This window comes from Anomaloglossus baeobatrachus, chromosome 8 (genome assembly GCF_048569485.1).
Source record: "Anomaloglossus baeobatrachus isolate aAnoBae1 chromosome 8, aAnoBae1.hap1, whole genome shotgun sequence".
Lineage (NCBI taxonomy): Eukaryota > Metazoa > Chordata > Amphibia > Anura > Aromobatidae > Anomaloglossus > Anomaloglossus baeobatrachus.
The window spans coordinates 218767914-218784700 of record NC_134360.1 but is presented as its reverse complement, the minus strand read 5'-3'; the positions used below and the strand labels follow the sequence as shown (position 1 = coordinate 218784700).

Below are 16787 nucleotides of genomic sequence, written 5' to 3'. Positions count from 1 at the left end.
ATACTTTCCCAGGAAGGTTGAGTGGGGTACAGTAGGGTCATCATACTGTGTGTGTGGAGGATACTTTGGAGGAATTCGCTGTGGGGGTATCATACAGTGTTTGGGGGGCAGTTTTGTTGACATCATACTACATGGGGACAATGAAAGGGGAATCTAGGGACTTCAATAGGAGGAACATTACTTTGTAATGGCTGGAAGGTTGTCAGATACGATCTCCTGTATCCATGCTTTTTTTTTTTTTGTTGGACCAGGGGCACAATTGGAGCTCCCGCTTGGGCCCCCATGCTTTCTATGTAGGCCCTATAGACGGCTCAGGGGGGACGTTCCTGCTGATAGATTGCCTTTATTAGATTGCAGCCATACTGTTGTCACCCCGGCTGCTGCAGTCATTCCCCTATAGAATATGAAGTTGACTGTTACACTCGCAGATTCCTCATTGAGCCCCGATCTTCAATGTCTGTGGCACAAGTCCCATGTTTTACTTCTAATTTTATTTTTTCCCCGGGGTTGCTCGCTGGGTGGATTGCGCTCTCTCATTGTAACAGACGACCTGCAACACTCGAGAGAATTTAAGGGAAAGTGGGCGACCAAAATACACAAAGTTCCAGGTCCAGTGGCCACCAGTGTCTCTGTGCCAGAAGTCCGGACAAACAACAACCACATCTGAAGATCCAGGGACGCAGCCACATTTGGATGAAGGACTCCATGAATGAAGTTTTTTGGAGTTGTATCTTTTAGAATTCGCCTCCATCCTAACAAGACAACACCAGAGCAGTACACGGGAGATTTGCTCAGTAACTCATAGGACAAACATCTGATGGAAAACGCACACAAAGAAGAGAAAAAGAACGTTTTTTTGGATGCAAATATTTATTGAAAATTTCAGGGTTTAGGACGAAGAACTATACAGTTGGTTGGAAAGTGCGATTGGCTTGATTGGTGCTGACATTACAGCTCATTCTTTAGTTTCTAGGTATAAACAAAAGGTGGCGGCCGTAGCGTCATCGGCATTAAGCTGCGCACTTCAGGGACTCGCAGGAACAGGAGGTGTGTGCCTCTACCTGCTCTGTGTAGTCTTCGGGCCTGTCCATCAGAGACTCCTCCTCTGCCAGATCTGGAGTGAAAAGAGAAAGTTATAGTCATGAGTCTGTGCAAAAATCACGCATAGCCTGGGAAGACTGACCGTACATGCACCCAAGGGCCAACTGACCATACGTGCACCCAGGGGCCAACTGACCATACGTGCACCCAGGGGCCAACTGACCATACGTACGCCCAGGGGCTGACTGACCATAGTGCACCCAGGGGCCAACTGACCATACGTGCACCCAGGGGCCAACTGACCATACGTACGCCCAGGGGCTGACTGACCATAGTGCACCCAAGGGCCGACTGACCGTACGTGCACCCAGGGGCCAACTGACCATATGTGCACCCAGGGGTCGACAGACCGTACATGCACCCAGGGGCCGACTGACCATAGTGCCCATATCTATGCCCCGTTCCTAATTAGTGATCACTTACCAGCAGATGTGCAGTGGAAGCCGACAGAGACAGGGGTGGTGGCTGATGGGGTGCAACCTTTAGCGCAGCGCAAGACGGGGTGGATGGAGTAACATTTGCTTTCCTCCCTTTCTGGTTTCTCAGTCTTTACCATAGAGTGATGAAGTTTGCAGACTGTAAAATAACGAATTTATTAGGTTGTGAGGGGATAGAGATACTAACTGCGGAGTTATCTGCACTAGATCCCTCCATGTATCACCCACCTCCGGAGCAGGCCTCTTCAGCTAGGATCCAAGAATGGCCGAAGCTTTCTTCATCCTTTGCTACCTCTCTATCGGGCATCTTGAATTCCTGTTCTGTCTCATCATCATGGTGGCCGCAGATACCACAAGTCTTGCCTCTCATCCATAAAGCTGTACGAAGCTACAAAACAAGAGATAGATATTACTGGGATATCTGAAAATATGGCCAACTGCAAAGCATTCAATGGTAAACATATTGGATGAGCTCCATGTGATCCACTCATCGGATGAGCTCCATGTGATCCACTCATTGAATAAGCTCCATATGTTATACTCATCGGATGAGCTCCATGTGACCCACTCATCGGATGAGCTCCATGTGATCCACTCATTGGATGAGCTTCATGTGATCCACTCATGGGATGAGCTCCATGTGATCCATTCATGGCATGAGCTCCATGTGACCCACTCATCGGATGAGCTCCATGTGATCCACTCATCGGATGAGCTTCATGTGATCCACTCATGGGATGAGCTCCATGTGATCCACTCATGGCATGAGCTCCATGTGATCCACTCATGGGATGAGCTCCATGTGACCCACTGATCGGATGAGCTCCATGTGATCCCATCATCGGATGAGCTCCATGTGATCCACTTATTTGATGAGCTCCATGTGATCCACTTATTTGATGAGCTCCATGTTGTCAGATCAGTTAACCACCATATACTTAGGTCTAGCATGGTCTTGTCGACATGAGTGGTTGAGGACGCCCCCGAGGATGGAGTCACTGGGCGTCCAGGTGTAAACCTGCGGTTCCTTTACCTCACTTGACTTTCCATCATAGATCAGTTCCTCGATACCAAAGTCTTCTGCAGAAAGGACAAGTTTTCCTTCTCTCTCTTCAATTCTCACAGATGGATCTGGAAGAGATTCAGAGCATGATTATACGGTGTAATGTGATGTATGGGCCCATAATTATAATAACTCGTATTTTATAGTGCACCAGTGATGGAGTTTGTCACATGGAGCCGTGTGGTGTTACTATACTATTAGAGCTCAGTATTTTGGTGTCTTTGTGTCACTGTATGGTGGTGATATTTATGCATTGTATAGTGGTGATATTTGTGCATTGTATGGTGGTGATATTTCTGCACTGTATGTTGGTGATATTTATGCAATGTATGGTGGTATTATTTATGCATTGTATGGTGGTAATATTTACACATTTTCTTTTCAGCCCCATTTGGATGCCTTTTCATTTTTTTCCATAGCTCTCTCCCTTTGTCCTCTCACTTACCCTGGCTGGGCGCATATGGGAGTTTCTCCATGGAAATGTCGATGTTGTTGACCTTCAGCCTGGGCTCTGCTGATCGGCTAGCCAGGATAATTTCACTAGTGAAGAGAAGAAAGTAGAAAGAAGAGTTCATCGTCCTGCAAAGCTACAACTTGAGTTCACAGTATGAAGCAAGTCCTATAGATGTGAATGGAAGCCAAGGCAGTCACACGGATTCCCATAATCCTGCCCTTGGTTACCAGCTCTGACCTGTTGTATATTGTATTTCTGATACATTTCTATTGGATATACAGTATACGGGGTCCTCATCAGAACATGCTAGATACAATGTAACACAATGCGATAGTCAAGCCTTGCAGTCACTCACAATTCTCCCAGTTTCACATTCAGATCTTTGTGTTCGGGGTTCTCCTTGGATCTCTTAGCCATGATCATGAACTTATTCTCTTCGGTACAGTCCTGAGCGAGGACGTGGTAGCAGTGTCCGGGCATTGTGTAGTTGAACTTCACATCGTTGAATGTCTTGACCATGTTGGTGGACAGAGAGCAGTGTCCTGGAGTAGAAGATTTAGAGATTTTGTAATATATTCAATATAGTCTAGAAACATTGGGCAACTGGGACCCATAAGCTGAAAAGTCCAAAAATCACTGCCGTATCCAACTGAAACCCATGGAAGGTGATAGGAATAGGCATAGTAAGGATCCGCGGTAGACTGGACCCGGGGTAGACTGGACCCGCGGTAGACTGGACCCGCGGTAGACCGGATACATGGTAGACCGGATACATGGTAGACCGGATACATGGTAGACCGGATCCAGGGTATACCGGATCCACGGTAGACTGGACCCACTGTGGACTGGATCCACGGTAAACTGGACCCACAGTAGACCGGACCCATGTCAGACCGGATCAATGGTAGACCGGCTCCCCAAAGCACCAGGTGGTCCTGCAGGACGACCATCATCAGTAATGGACCCCAAAGGTCCAGCAGAAGACAGCCGCATTTGGAGAGGATTTTGGGTGGTCACACTGACCACTAGGGTCTGCGCCTTTTTGGATGAATAACCAATAATTTCAGCATCTTATTGATGTCCTAGACAGAGGGTGGACCCCAGAATCACCACCCTGTGGCCCCATGAACCCCAGCCTGATGCTGGGTAGGATTTATGGGCACAGAATGGAGGACCCAAAACTAAACTCACCTTGTAGTCTGTCTGCTATTGAGTTGTGGACATCAGCGAAGATATTCCAGGTTGGGACCTGAATGTCTGCGGGACGTGCGTGCCAGGCGGCAGTGAAGGCGGCCGGCAGATTGAGGGCTTGGTAGTAGATTGTCGCCTGCAATAAGTAAACACCATACACGCACATTATCATTGACAGCTTGCACTCTTTTAAGCACAGCGCCACCCTTGTTTATAGGCTGTGCCAGGTATTACAGCTCCACCACACTGCATTGCACCATCCACTAATCGTGGGATGGGAGAGAATGATGGGAATTCTGCTCGGATACGAAATCGAGAGGTTACCTGTGGTACTTGCAAGACAACGTTCATGGTCCGGGGGCTGGAGAGAGCCAGGACGAGTTTTGCTTGTCTGGATGGGTTTCTGTGGAGTTTTTCGGAGAATCCTAACATGAGGGCAGCTCCAGGGACGTACCAACCGACCCTGAAAATGTCACCCAAATTCATGACAATTAAACATAGGTTTTATACAGATTTAATTTTTTGTGTATTTTTTTTTTTATATTTACAATTTTTATAATTTATTGCACATTTTTAACACATTCAGGAAATATTTACGGTAATTTGTATTAAATTAATAAAAATCAATTTTGTAAAGGAAATTGGCCTCTTCCCCTCCTCCTCCTCCTCATCATCATAATCATCAATCGAGGAGCGCCCTGCGGTGTGGCTGATAACAAATGGGTGGGGTTAGGATGAGGTGGGACTTTATTAGGAGTGTGGCTTGTTAGGTGGCTGTGGCTTTTAGGTGGGTGTGGCTTTGTTAGGTGGGTGTGCTTAGTATGCTTGGTCTGTGTCCTCCACAACACAATGATGCACCTTATGCCGTAGCACCACAACCGATGCTGCTGTGTCTGCGCTGGAGGCTCGCGGAACCAGAAATGCTTCTTTTGCAAATGTTTATTAGGAAGAGCTAAAAACAATGTTTCCCTTCTGACTTACGCCTGTCCAACGGACTTGAGTTTAGATGGGATTTTTGGCCAGCTGAACTTGAGTCTGAGTGCGGGCTGAGTGCCCCAGCGTCCGGTCTCGGCCCATGCAGAGATCTTGTACTGTTGACAGTTCGGACCCCATCTCACTTCAGCCTGGAATACGTGGGAAGCATTAGACGATGTGCAGGGTATTGGGGGATACGGGTTACTATCAGACGTTTGTTACCTGGGCTTCGTGTGGGCTCTCCACCTGAGCGTTGATGCATGCCCTCCAGCGGCTCTCCCCAGTAATGTCCACCACATAGGCCTGAAGCTTAGGCTTGGATGAGCGATAATCTTCGTATACGATCAGCTGGTAGCCCTGCTTCTTATGGTCGGCGCGGACGGCCTGAAGAGTGGCCACCAGGCTGGGGGATTTGTGTTCACCCAGGAATCTGCCCTGAAATAAGATAGTAACACACTTCTTGAAATCTGTCTTCAAATTTTACCATTTTGTTAGAGCCCTAAAACATTCCACCACAACAAAACATGCCTCCACCATTGTGCCGGAGGACAGAGCCCTCCAATCTGCCACAGGATGGAGCCAACCAATGTATCGGAGGACAGATCCGTCCAATGTGCCAGAGAACGGATCCATCCAATGTGCCGGACGACGGGGCTGTCCAATGTACTGGAGAACAGGTACGTTCAATGTGCCGGAGAACAGGGACGTCCAATGTGCCAGAGGACGGAGCTGTCCAATGTGCCCGGGGGAGGGAAGGGGAACCTGGCTCATTGTACTTACTCTCCCCTGGGGTCGTTCTGCAGATTTCCTGCTGCTGGAGCTGGAGCTGGAACTGGAGCTGGAGCTGGAGCTGGAGCTGGAGCTGGACTGTGAGGCACGGCCTCGGCCGGACATGGGCCTGACGCGCTGAGGAAAAGCAGAAGCAGACGCCTTTGAGCTGGTGACATTGCTCCAGATAGAATCTTATAATGCAGGGGCAGACATATTGGTGCAACCTGTGGAACCACACAGGGGCCCAGGAGGTCAGGGGCCACTACCACTCCAAAACAGGTGGAATTGTGCACAGGGGCCCAAAAGGTCAGGGGGCCTGTACCTTCTCCAAAACAAATTGTGCACGGGGGCACAGGAGGTCAGGGGCCACTACCTCCTCCAACACAGGTGAAATTGTGCATTATGATGAGTATTTGGAGTACATCTCGCCCCTGGCACTGTTCTTGCTCAGGGACCTCTTCATTCTGTGCCCGCCGGGGGTTATAGTGACTTTACAATAAGGGCCCCTCCTAGTTACACTGTGACATTACTGATACCAGTATATAGCTGTATACAGTGTATTGCAGCGTCCTGGCCGGGAATAGTCTATAAATGGACAATAATATTCCACTGGATTTTCCACATCTCAGATTATAGCATCTACTTATCGTGCGTCACATTATAAACGTCTCCAGGCCTCCGTACCTCCTCATCTGGTCTCCTAAATCGTAGTTCATAGATTTCAGCCTAGAAAATAAAGCAAGTGCAGAGTATGAGGGATGGAATGAATCACAGGTTTGGGGTTTATGTTTTGCATTTTCTCTTTTGCATCTAAGGGTAATGAATAGGATCAGTAACTCGTATCTCCTTCTTCCGCAGGAGCAGCGCCACCTCTGTCCATGGATGGTATTGCAGTTTAGTCAGATTCATTTGAACGCGGATGAGGTGCAGTACCAGACTCAGCCTATGGACAGCCAGGGCGCTGTTTCTGGAGAAGAAAATAAATCCTTATTCTAATCCTGCAGGATATCACATAGGACATGACAGCAATGGTACCTCATCTGCATCACTGGCGTAGTGACGGGTCTTCTGCTGCCGGCGTTTGTCCTGCTGGTGGATGGGTTGCTTGTGTTTTTTGTCATTCTGTTGTTGGCTTGAGCTGCTGCTGTCGCTGTCACTCTTGCTGCTGGAGCTGTCACTCTTGCTGCTGGAGCTGTCATTGCTACTGCTGCTGCTGCTGCTGCTGCTGCTACTCTTCTGGTGTTGATGGCCGGCTCCTTTCTTGCTTTTGCTGCTGCTGTTGTCGTCGTCACTGCTGCTGCTACTCTTGTGCTTATGGCCTTTCTTTTGCTGATCTTCCCAAGAGCGATGTCCGTGTCCCTTCTGTTCATCGTCTTCATCACGTGCATGTTTCTTGGCTTTGCGTGCACGCAGGGTCTGATTTGCAGCCTGTAACATCAGGTCAAAATAGATCAGATAATCTAATGTTACCTCCAAGGAGAAGGGAGGAGAAGCCCATGCTGCCCAACCCAACCCAACTCAACTCAACCCAACCCAACTCACCAAAGTCTCATCAAGGCCAAGGATGGTCCTCAGCCTTTTGTGGGCTTCAGATTCCTCCAGATGTTCACCTTTCTCTTCCAGATCGGACAGAGCAATTATTTTTGAGACAGCCTTGGATCCAGCAGTGATTTCCAGTTGTAGCTTTTCAATAGCGAGATCCTTCTGAGCTGTAAGAGGAGAAAGAATAGAGGTTACTCCACCTGGAGGCTACAGGTCAGATAGGGGAATAGTACACGGGACAGGATAGGGATACGTACTTGGCTTCACAGAGAGTTTTAATTCGTGTTCTCCTACGATTTGGTAAAACTTGGTATGTTTGCGTCCTGCGGCGCTACGAGCCTTGTGGTGTGCACAGACCTGGATATTAATTTTAGGAATCCTAAAGCAGAGGTGGAGCAGGGTAGCTGGTGAATACTGGTGCTGGCCCGTCTCTCCGGGGTAAGCATACTTCTTGGCCGTGATTTCTGAAGATCCCTCCTGAAAAGACAAAAAACACATATTTGTAGAATATCATTGCTGACTATTTTTGGATGTTTGGTTTAAAAAAATAACCTCAAATTTATATTTCCTTAAACATTTGGCCACATGATTTTTTTTCTCTATGGTAAATCATGGTTCCTCACGGTTCTTCCTTTTTTGGCCCCATGAGTTGACCCATCACTTCCTTTATCTCACACATTTACCATCATGCTGGTGCCTTCTGCTGAAGACTTTTCAGACTTTTCGAAACGTTTCTGCAGAATGTCATGTTCGGCTCCCTTAGGGACAATTGGCGTCTTCTTCACTGCTTCCAAGTCTTCCCTATTTCTGGACACAGCAAACACTTGAGTCCTGTGGATGGAATGAATAAAAAGTTACTTGTGGGGTATTCTACCTTCAAGACCCTCAATTTGCAGTCGAGGGTGCGGACATCTTTGCTGTGGAGGACCTGGCACTTTTATGGAGGACCTGGAACATGTGTGGAGGACCTGGCATGTCCATGCTTTGCAATACTTCATCTCGCCTGCGGAAGAGCTGTGAAGAAGTTGCACACTTGCTGCTGGGTTTGTCTTCAGATTGCCGCTGATCACTGACTGTGACAAACCTTTGGTTGGTGGACACCACATTGGTCATCCCTTTATAACTTTTCACCTCCACTAATTAATTTGACTCGTTTGCTGCTTCCTTCTTGCTTACATTGTAGCTCTCAGTTAGATCACTTGCATTCTCTGTCGTCATCAATGAGAAAACCTCCTTTATTATTATTCCCTCATAAAGCCCCAGGACATTACCTTACAGTTATCAGGTCGCTTTCTTGCTGGCTTGGTAGAGTTTCAATCTTGATGTTCTTATCTTTAGGATTGAACTTGATGGAGCTCTTCAGTGGGGTGATGGCCAGGACCTTTGCGTGGAATTCAATTCCGGATTGTACCAGGGGGGTGTTTACGCCCATGCTTGCCACTGTTAGCATGGAAATGCTGGAAATACAATAGACGAGGGTGAGATGTATGGAGATACGACGTGTCATTTACATTAGCTATGGATGCCTTTAAAAAACCTATAAAAACCTATAAAATATATCAAAAACCTATAAAATGTAATTCTGATATCTGTGTGTACCGACCTGGGGGTCACATCAGCCCGAAGTTGGATACTGGATTGCAGAAGCTGAGCCACGCTCAGGTCACTGGACGGCGATGGATTTGCTTTCATGTCGACTGAAACATATAATGCGATATTGCTTCAGGATGGAAAATCGTTTGAATACTAAAGAAACACCAATCACCACTTGTCCATCCAGACTTGACAACACTTAGTAACTGGATCTAGAGAATGATTTTTCCTAAAAATGTCATTAACTTACGGTTAACAGCGGCATTGCCGACAGCAGCCGAGTATAGGCTGATCTCCAGAGGAAGACCCATGGCAGTAGGAACGATGTGTCTAACTTCAGCCAGCAGAACGGGATGCGCCCATTGTGCTATAAATCCATCGAGAATCTTCTGGAGGAATCTCTTAATCACAGGGTGACGGGACGTGGGCTCTGTCAGCATCTAGAAACATTGAGGAGAAATAATAAAAATCACTGCTGGAGTATGGCAAATGTTCCATCACTCAGATGTTTGGCCACAAACTATCTTACCTTGAAAGCGCTCTGGATGGTTTCCTTGGTGGCATCCTTGTAGAAGACTTCTTGCCCGAACACCTTGAAATTTGCTGAAAATAGAGGCACCTCGGATGGGAGACTTTTAAATCCAGTCAACTTAAAAACAAAAAGAAGTAAAGCGTGAGGACTCCTTCATCTATTGCACGTGATCGCCCTAAACCAAGACTAAACTGAAACACTCACGCTCTTTATGATCTTAATGATGTTCTTCTGCATGGAGTACTGATCGAAGGCGATGTTCTGCTTCCTAAGGATTTCCTGGAAGCCTTCAGCACGTATGGCGACCTGGAATGAGGAGTAGATTATCCATGGAAAGGTCATCAGAATTTATTAGACATATCTAGAAATATTGTGGAACGAGTGTTGATTATTATTTTTAGGTACCTCAATAATCTCTGTGCTGCCACCGGACATGTATCCTCGGACATTGACCTTGGCGAAAGCTGGGAATGTGGTGGTAGGATTGTTCATAAGGAGAACGCTGACGGAGGCTCCAGACATCAGAGGGTCTAAGGAAAGAAATAAATCATTATAACAATATATTGATCTTGATATTGGACCATATAAATAGCAGAAAATTCATCTGGTAAATCCAAAATTGGATTACTATGGTCTACAGTTGTTGAGTTTGATGCTCTCTCCGGGAACGTACAGTATCTATAGGGTGCACAGTTAGTGGAGGATGAGATGACCCAAAGCACCGCTGCTATATAAGAAGACCCTGATATTATAAATGGCACTTTGTTGGTGTGTGGCCCCAACAGACTTCGTATTGCGGTTCAGAGCATTTATATTCTGCATCTACACCATTATTCAGCTCCTTTGCGCCATCTTTGTAATGACGTAGTGACTTACAATTAAAAGTGTCGAAAGTGAAAAGTTTGCTGTAGCGCATGCTCAGTTTGTCAAGCACTGGGTTCAGGAGTTTGATGGCGACGCTGCAAGCACCGTTCCTATAAGACAGATTATGAACATGTTAGTACCGGGCTAGATGGACTCACGGTCTGCATGTTGGGTCACGGTACAACACTCGCACTTACAGCTCGTTGAATTCTGGCACTGAGGTTTTGGTCAAGGACTTCATGTAAGAGTAGACAAAAGTGGCCAACTGCGGGCTAGCCTTAGCCTCCTTCTTTATGATCAGAGCCAGGGTGGTCACAGTGGCTGCAGGTGGTCTAGATTCCAGGAGAACTGCGGAAGCCATCATGCGGACCTCAGTGTGAACACGACGATTTATCAGGACGCTGAGCAGAATTTCCTGAACCTATGTGGATAGGACACATTTAGGGTTGTCATGTGCGATCGGTCTACACATCAGATGGACCCCAGATAAAGTCCACTTACTCTCTTGGGGTCATCCTTGGCCATGTTCCTGAGGGCCATGACGGCATCAACCTGAACTTTAACTGGAAGCTGGAAGGCGCTAGAGGAAAATCCTGGCAGGAATTTCAGGATGCGCTTAATGCAGGCGACCTGTCCAGTGTTACCCAAAGACTTCAAAGCCAGGCTGATCTCTTCGGGGTGAGCCTTGTTGGCAGCTTCGGCAGAAAAATCATGGAGGGGCTGAAATATATTAGATCTTTTGTAAGAAAGCAACAAATCTGACGTCTTTAATAGACTAACGTGAACTAGATTAATTAATGATCACTCATAATTGGTTGGTTGGGTCATTTGGGTTGATTGGGTCGATTTTCACATTGGACCTGTAAACTATAAAAGACAATTGAACCTGATCAGTCACTCACCTGGAGAACCGACTCTGGGCACCCTTCAATGCTGGAACAGTATTTGTTCACCATTGTACCATAGGACAACATGGCTGCCTTGAGCAACATTGGGGAATTCTGGACTCGGGAATCCTGTAGCAGTTCCTAAACAACAATTATACAATTTATGAGCCTGAGAACTTGAAAAATCCAATTTTATAATAACAAATTTCAGTTATCCTTATCTTGTGCCTAATTACTAAATTTGACTATGAATTTTCACTTTGTCCGAAAAGCTGCGGCTGGGTGATTGTGATATTGAAGCTCAGCCCCATTGACTTCATTGGAACTAAGTTCCAATACCGGACACGCAGACAAGACGTTTTTAGAAGGACATGCTGCGTTTTTGGAGGTGACAACATCTAAAGGCCCCGTTACACGCAACAACGTATCTAACGATATATCGCCGGGGTCACGGATTGTGTGACGCACATCCGGCATCGTTAGCTACGTCGTTGCGTGTGACTTCAACCAACAGCCATTAACGATGGAAAACACTCACCAAATCGTCCATCGTTGACACGTTGTTCATTTTCAAAAAATCGTTGATTGTTGAGGACGTAGGTTATTCGTTGTTCCCGAGGCAGCACACATCGCTATGTGTGACACCTCGGGAACGACAAACTACAGCTTACCAGCGGCCGCCGGCAATGAGGAATGAAGGAGGTGGGCGGGATGTTACGGCAGCTCATCTCCGCCCCTCCGCTTCTATTGGGCGGCCGCTTAGTGATGCCGCTGTGACGCTGCACGAACCGCCCCCTTAGAAAGGAGGCGGTTCGCCGGCCACAGCGACGTCGCTAGGCAGGTAAGTACGTGTGATGGCTCCTAACGATATTGTGCGCCACGGGCAGCGGCAATTTGCCCGTGACGCACAAACTACGGGGGTGGGTACGCTCGCTAGCGATATCGCTGTGTTTAAAGCCCCCTTAAGTCTTTACATTTTTTTAAAAATATTATTAATGCATTCTGTCTGTATAAAAGGATGACAATGACTTACAGCTGCGATCTGGAGGGTGCTCTGGCTGGCCCGTGTGTGCTGCATGGCAAGGGTGATGGACATGGCGGCTTCCTGGACGCTCTGGCTTGGAATATTTCGCTTCACGACCTTCAGAGACTCAGTGTTGCCAATGAGGGGGATTGCTTTATTCAACCATTGCCTAAAACACAACCACGAAATGTAGGTGAATATAAAGCATAGGGCACAAATAAAACGCGATCTGGAAGCGGAGACCTACTCAGAAATTAAAGGGGATGTCTAACTTACAACTCAGAGAAGGGGAGCCTTTAACATACATATTTTCTTTTAATATTGACAAATTAAATTTACTAATCTGCCCAAAAGGACTTCTTCAGAGACCATTAGATGTAATCACAGCCTCAGTCTTCACCTGTACAGAGGGCGGTCAGAATACTGCTTGAAGATGGCCTGGAGGTTCTCAGATTCTATGTCTCGCAGGAGCTGGATCAATTGTAGGAATTTAGCTGGAGCCTCTGCCTGTACCTCCTGCTGGTTGTTTTGTACCAGGTGCTGAAGAGCATCTGCGACCTGAAAGAAGAATATCAAAGATTACTTAGATCTAAACTAAGCATAACAATCCACCAAGTGTTCAAAATATCCAATGGGAGGACCTTACAAGACCTGGAGGTGACTTGTGAGTAAAAGTAAAACTATGTGATACCCAAAGCTCTAACTTCTGAGTTGATCCATGGCTCCTAAGTTCTCAGCTCAGCCCTGACTCTAAGTTCTCAGGTTACCCCCAGCAATAGCTTCTCAGCTCACCCTTGGCTCTACGTTATCAGCTCATCCAAGGCTCTAAGTTTTCAGCTCACCCATGGCTCTAGATTTTCATTTTACCCATAACTGAGGTCATGCTTCATCAATGGTTCTAGGCTCTAGTATAAACATGATTCAATGTTGTAGCCTCAACCCTAACACTTTATTTTAGCTAGTAAATCCAGGTACATTCAGTAGTGACCTTGTGCTCAGAAGTTAATTTGTGACTCTGGACATGTAGTTTTAGACATTTGACCACTCAGCTCATAGCCTTACCAGTCGGCATCTTACCTGAGTCTCAATGTTCTTTCCCTTCAACAGGTGAAGTGGCATTTGGTAAACTTCAGGGCCAAAACGGTACAGCAGTCCTCCGCGGTTTTCTAGTTGCACACGTGGCTCGCTCACTCTGCTGGACTTGATCTCTTTCAACTTGAGATCTTGTCTGGAAAAAAAAGAAATAAATATAAATATGTACAACGTCTCCTCCTGCTGAGGGTCTCGGTGATATCCCTTCATGTTTGAAGTTCCATAAATGCATCACTGAGTGCTATGGTGTTGCTGCTGGTCCTTATTAGATATGTGGCTTGTTATATACCTGACTTCTGTTACAGAAGCTCCATGAAGCTCATAGAAAGGAGAGTACTGGAAGACTTCCTTGGCCTTGGCTTCCTCAATGACGGCTCCTTGTGCCTTGTTCCTAATTCTGTAAGTGCAGGTCAGCATGCCACGAAAGTTCTTGGATTTCTGATGAAAATAGGATTTAATAAGAATCAAGAATGTCTAATACTATTACCGCTCATAGGAGCTCACATGTACCTGCTGGCACGCTCTGCATGGCTGCTGGAAGGTCATTCCGATCCTCTTCACGGCACGATCCTCACACTTTTCTAGGTCCCGGGATTTGATGACAATGATGGAATTAGACTTCTTGTCATCGTCTTGGATCACATATCTTGTTGGACACTTTCCAGAGATACAGTCCTATATGGAAGAGGGCAAAATAAGTCAGAAATTCTGTGGACGATACAATTATGGACCACAGAGTTATGGAGCTTGGAGTTGGCTACATGGAACCTGGAAGTTCTTCATCATTCCCCGCAGTGTGATGTCCCACTGTCAGTCTCTTCACTTCAGGTTGGCTCAGGACCTGAATTGTTGGATTAGGCTCTACAAGCAGCCCCCACCTGACCCTCTGGAGCAGTCACATGTAGCCGAGCTGGCTATGACTGCACATTCCACCCACTGAAGTCTTTGTTTTTTAAAGAGAAAAACAAGCCATTGACTCCTTTAGATATATGGACAGTTGGTCGCCTCTTTTGGCCATGAAGTTGCAGGTCTCCAAAGTGGTGGAGGCCCCAGATCATGAGCCCATAATCTGCCCACACTTTTCTTCACCCAGAGGTACTTGTGGTCAACTAATGTCCACCATCCTACTTGGCAAATGAGGGGACAGTTATTCTATGGTCTAAAGGTGTCATGAGAGAGCTGTGACCAAACGCTCTTCAGTCGATACTCCTCTACCCCAACTCCTCCGTGTATGTGAATGTTAGGATGAGAGTTCATGTGTTTTATTGGGGAGAGGGGAGAAAGCCCCTGCAAGTCGCCTTTGGAAATCGGGCACTGAAAATGAAAAGTAGAAAGGCGAAACGTCAGAGAAGGGCAAAGTTTGTCTGTGTCCCGGGGTAACATATAAATGAAGAAAATGTCTACAAAAATCTCAAAAGTGGTGCAAAAAACGCAAGTAAAACGATTTAGAAAGTGACTGAAAAGTTTCTAGCTATGAGAAGGCAGTGTACAAACCTCGTCCAGGTCGTAGACGTTCTGGGACTTCCTGACATGGACTTGCAGCAGATTGATGACACCTCTGACGATGTTGACCACTGTGACGGAGGTGCCCTCGGCAGCAAATACATCACCCACCCGGCCATCGTGGTACTCAAACTTAAAGGCATGTTTCATCTGTTCTGCGATGGCTTGGGTCAGTTTAGTGGACCGAGTGAATGGATCTCGTGGCCAGATACCATGATATTCCTTGATGTCAAGTTTTTGGACCTGGGTAGAAATTATAAAGTTATTATTGGATGAACGTAAGGTCTGTGTGTTTGGGGCAATCGGTACGGTCTGCTACGACCTAGCTCTATAATTAGGGAATGATATCTATTGATGTCTGTAACAGCGTGTACCAGAAATATCTTATGGTAACCGGCGGTGGTCATAGCGGCCATGTGCAGTGTCATCCACCGGGCGGTGTTCACCCGTAGCGGGTTGTGCTATGACGGCATATCGTTATATGAAATATACTGTGTGATAACAAGGACCGGTCACTTGCCGTGAATGTGTGTAAACCTGGTGTAAATGCCGCCATTCTCCTGAATCTGGTGATGTTTCTCTTTTATTTCTGCGCCGCTCCGTTCTTCAGATATCTCAGGAACGGAGAGGAAGAAAGAAAGGAAAACATCACCAGATTCGGAGAACGACGGCTTCTACTCCAGCAGAAAACATGCACAATCACAGCAAGAGACCAATCCTATATGGAGCTAAAAATACAAAAAGGCAAAAAGTCGTCCTGGCACCAAGTCTGAGCAGGACCAGGGCCCATCACCCATTATTACCCGCAGGATGAATGTTCTCTGAGCAAATCCACTGATTTCAACATCAAAGTTCAGCTTGAGTCCAGACTTTGACAATCCGTTATCGGGCAGGCCGCTCACAATGATTCCTTCATAGTTGTACAAGTAGGTCTTGGTTGGGTTTAAAAGTTGTTCTAAAAATACAGAACAGAAAAAAGGACATTTAAAGGGGTTGTCTAGATTAAAAAAATATTTTTACATCCTGTATAAGGATAGTTAAAGAGTTTTGTATCAACCCCCAAAATAGTTAAAATTGCTAAATGCTTGTAAAAAAACATGTAATGTTACTCTGTATCTCTTAATGACAATCCTCCCCATCCTAAAAACAGATGGATTCTTAATTCTATAGTTGCTTGGTTACCGGCCACCTCTACAGCCAGGTATGAAGCTGCAGCATTGCGGCATTTATGGGCTCCTGAGCTGTTCGAATACTGTAGAAGCAAAGCTGCTCCTGTTTGCAGCATGAGAGGGCACACAATTTGGGCCGGCGGTGCGACCAGGGCGATGGGGCAACCTGGCAATCTTCAGGAACGCACCATTCCCAGACAGCCCGGAGGTAAAGGAGCGGTGTGCTCCTGAAGAAAGGAGATTGGCCAACAACTTAATAAAGTGGAATCCCTCATTAATCACCGCTGTCTAGCTATGGAGACCCCATAATAGTCATATATTACAAGAGCTGTCCAGGACTTATATATGATCTACCCTTATATATGACTCCCGATACCCTAACCAATCAGCGTGTCTCACTTCCCACTGGATGTATATTATCTAGTGGCAGTTCTCAGGTCACAGTCACTTCAATAGTAGTGGAGCTGCAGTACCGAGAACGGCCACTACACGGTGTATAGAGCTGTGAGGAGCCGCAGTACTGAGAACGGCCACTACGTGGTGTATGGAGTTGTGAGGAGCCGCAGTACTGGGAACAGCCACTACATGG

At 46.6% G+C, this 16787-nt stretch overlaps 1 protein-coding gene across 1 annotated transcript in view; it reads right to left on the bottom strand.

Annotated features, from left to right (window-relative positions):
* Positions 1-1010: 1010 nt before the first annotated feature.
* Positions 1011-16787, bottom strand: part of LOC142249450 (vitellogenin-A2-like) — an 18229-nt gene continuing 2452 nt past the window's right edge. The window contains exons 3-35 of the mRNA XM_075321112.1: positions 15833-15984; positions 15021-15272; positions 14037-14201; positions 13816-13964; positions 13512-13662; positions 12835-12992; positions 12444-12603; positions 11426-11551; positions 11025-11243; positions 10721-10944; positions 10536-10633; positions 10065-10189; positions 9864-9965; positions 9657-9776; positions 9378-9567; positions 9138-9231; positions 8806-8991; positions 8218-8365; positions 7792-8011; positions 7535-7701; positions 7028-7420; positions 6677-6718; positions 6002-6127; positions 5444-5656; positions 5228-5370; positions 4571-4709; positions 4247-4382; positions 3411-3597; positions 3047-3141; positions 2572-2669; positions 1767-1926; positions 1525-1677; positions 1011-1114 (exon numbers count right to left, since the gene is read on the bottom strand). Of these exons, the coding sequence (XP_075177227.1) occupies positions 1011-1114; positions 1525-1677; positions 1767-1926; positions 2572-2669; positions 3047-3141; positions 3411-3597; positions 4247-4382; positions 4571-4709; positions 5228-5370; positions 5444-5656; positions 6002-6127; positions 6677-6718; positions 7028-7420; positions 7535-7701; positions 7792-8011; positions 8218-8365; positions 8806-8991; positions 9138-9231; positions 9378-9567; positions 9657-9776; positions 9864-9965; positions 10065-10189; positions 10536-10633; positions 10721-10944; positions 11025-11243; positions 11426-11551; positions 12444-12603; positions 12835-12992; positions 13512-13662; positions 13816-13964; positions 14037-14201; positions 15021-15272; positions 15833-15984 (5195 nt within the window). The remainder of the gene's footprint in view (positions 1115-1524; positions 1678-1766; positions 1927-2571; positions 2670-3046; positions 3142-3410; positions 3598-4246; positions 4383-4570; positions 4710-5227; positions 5371-5443; positions 5657-6001; positions 6128-6676; positions 6719-7027; positions 7421-7534; positions 7702-7791; positions 8012-8217; positions 8366-8805; positions 8992-9137; positions 9232-9377; positions 9568-9656; positions 9777-9863; positions 9966-10064; positions 10190-10535; positions 10634-10720; positions 10945-11024; positions 11244-11425; positions 11552-12443; positions 12604-12834; positions 12993-13511; positions 13663-13815; positions 13965-14036; positions 14202-15020; positions 15273-15832; positions 15985-16787) is intronic.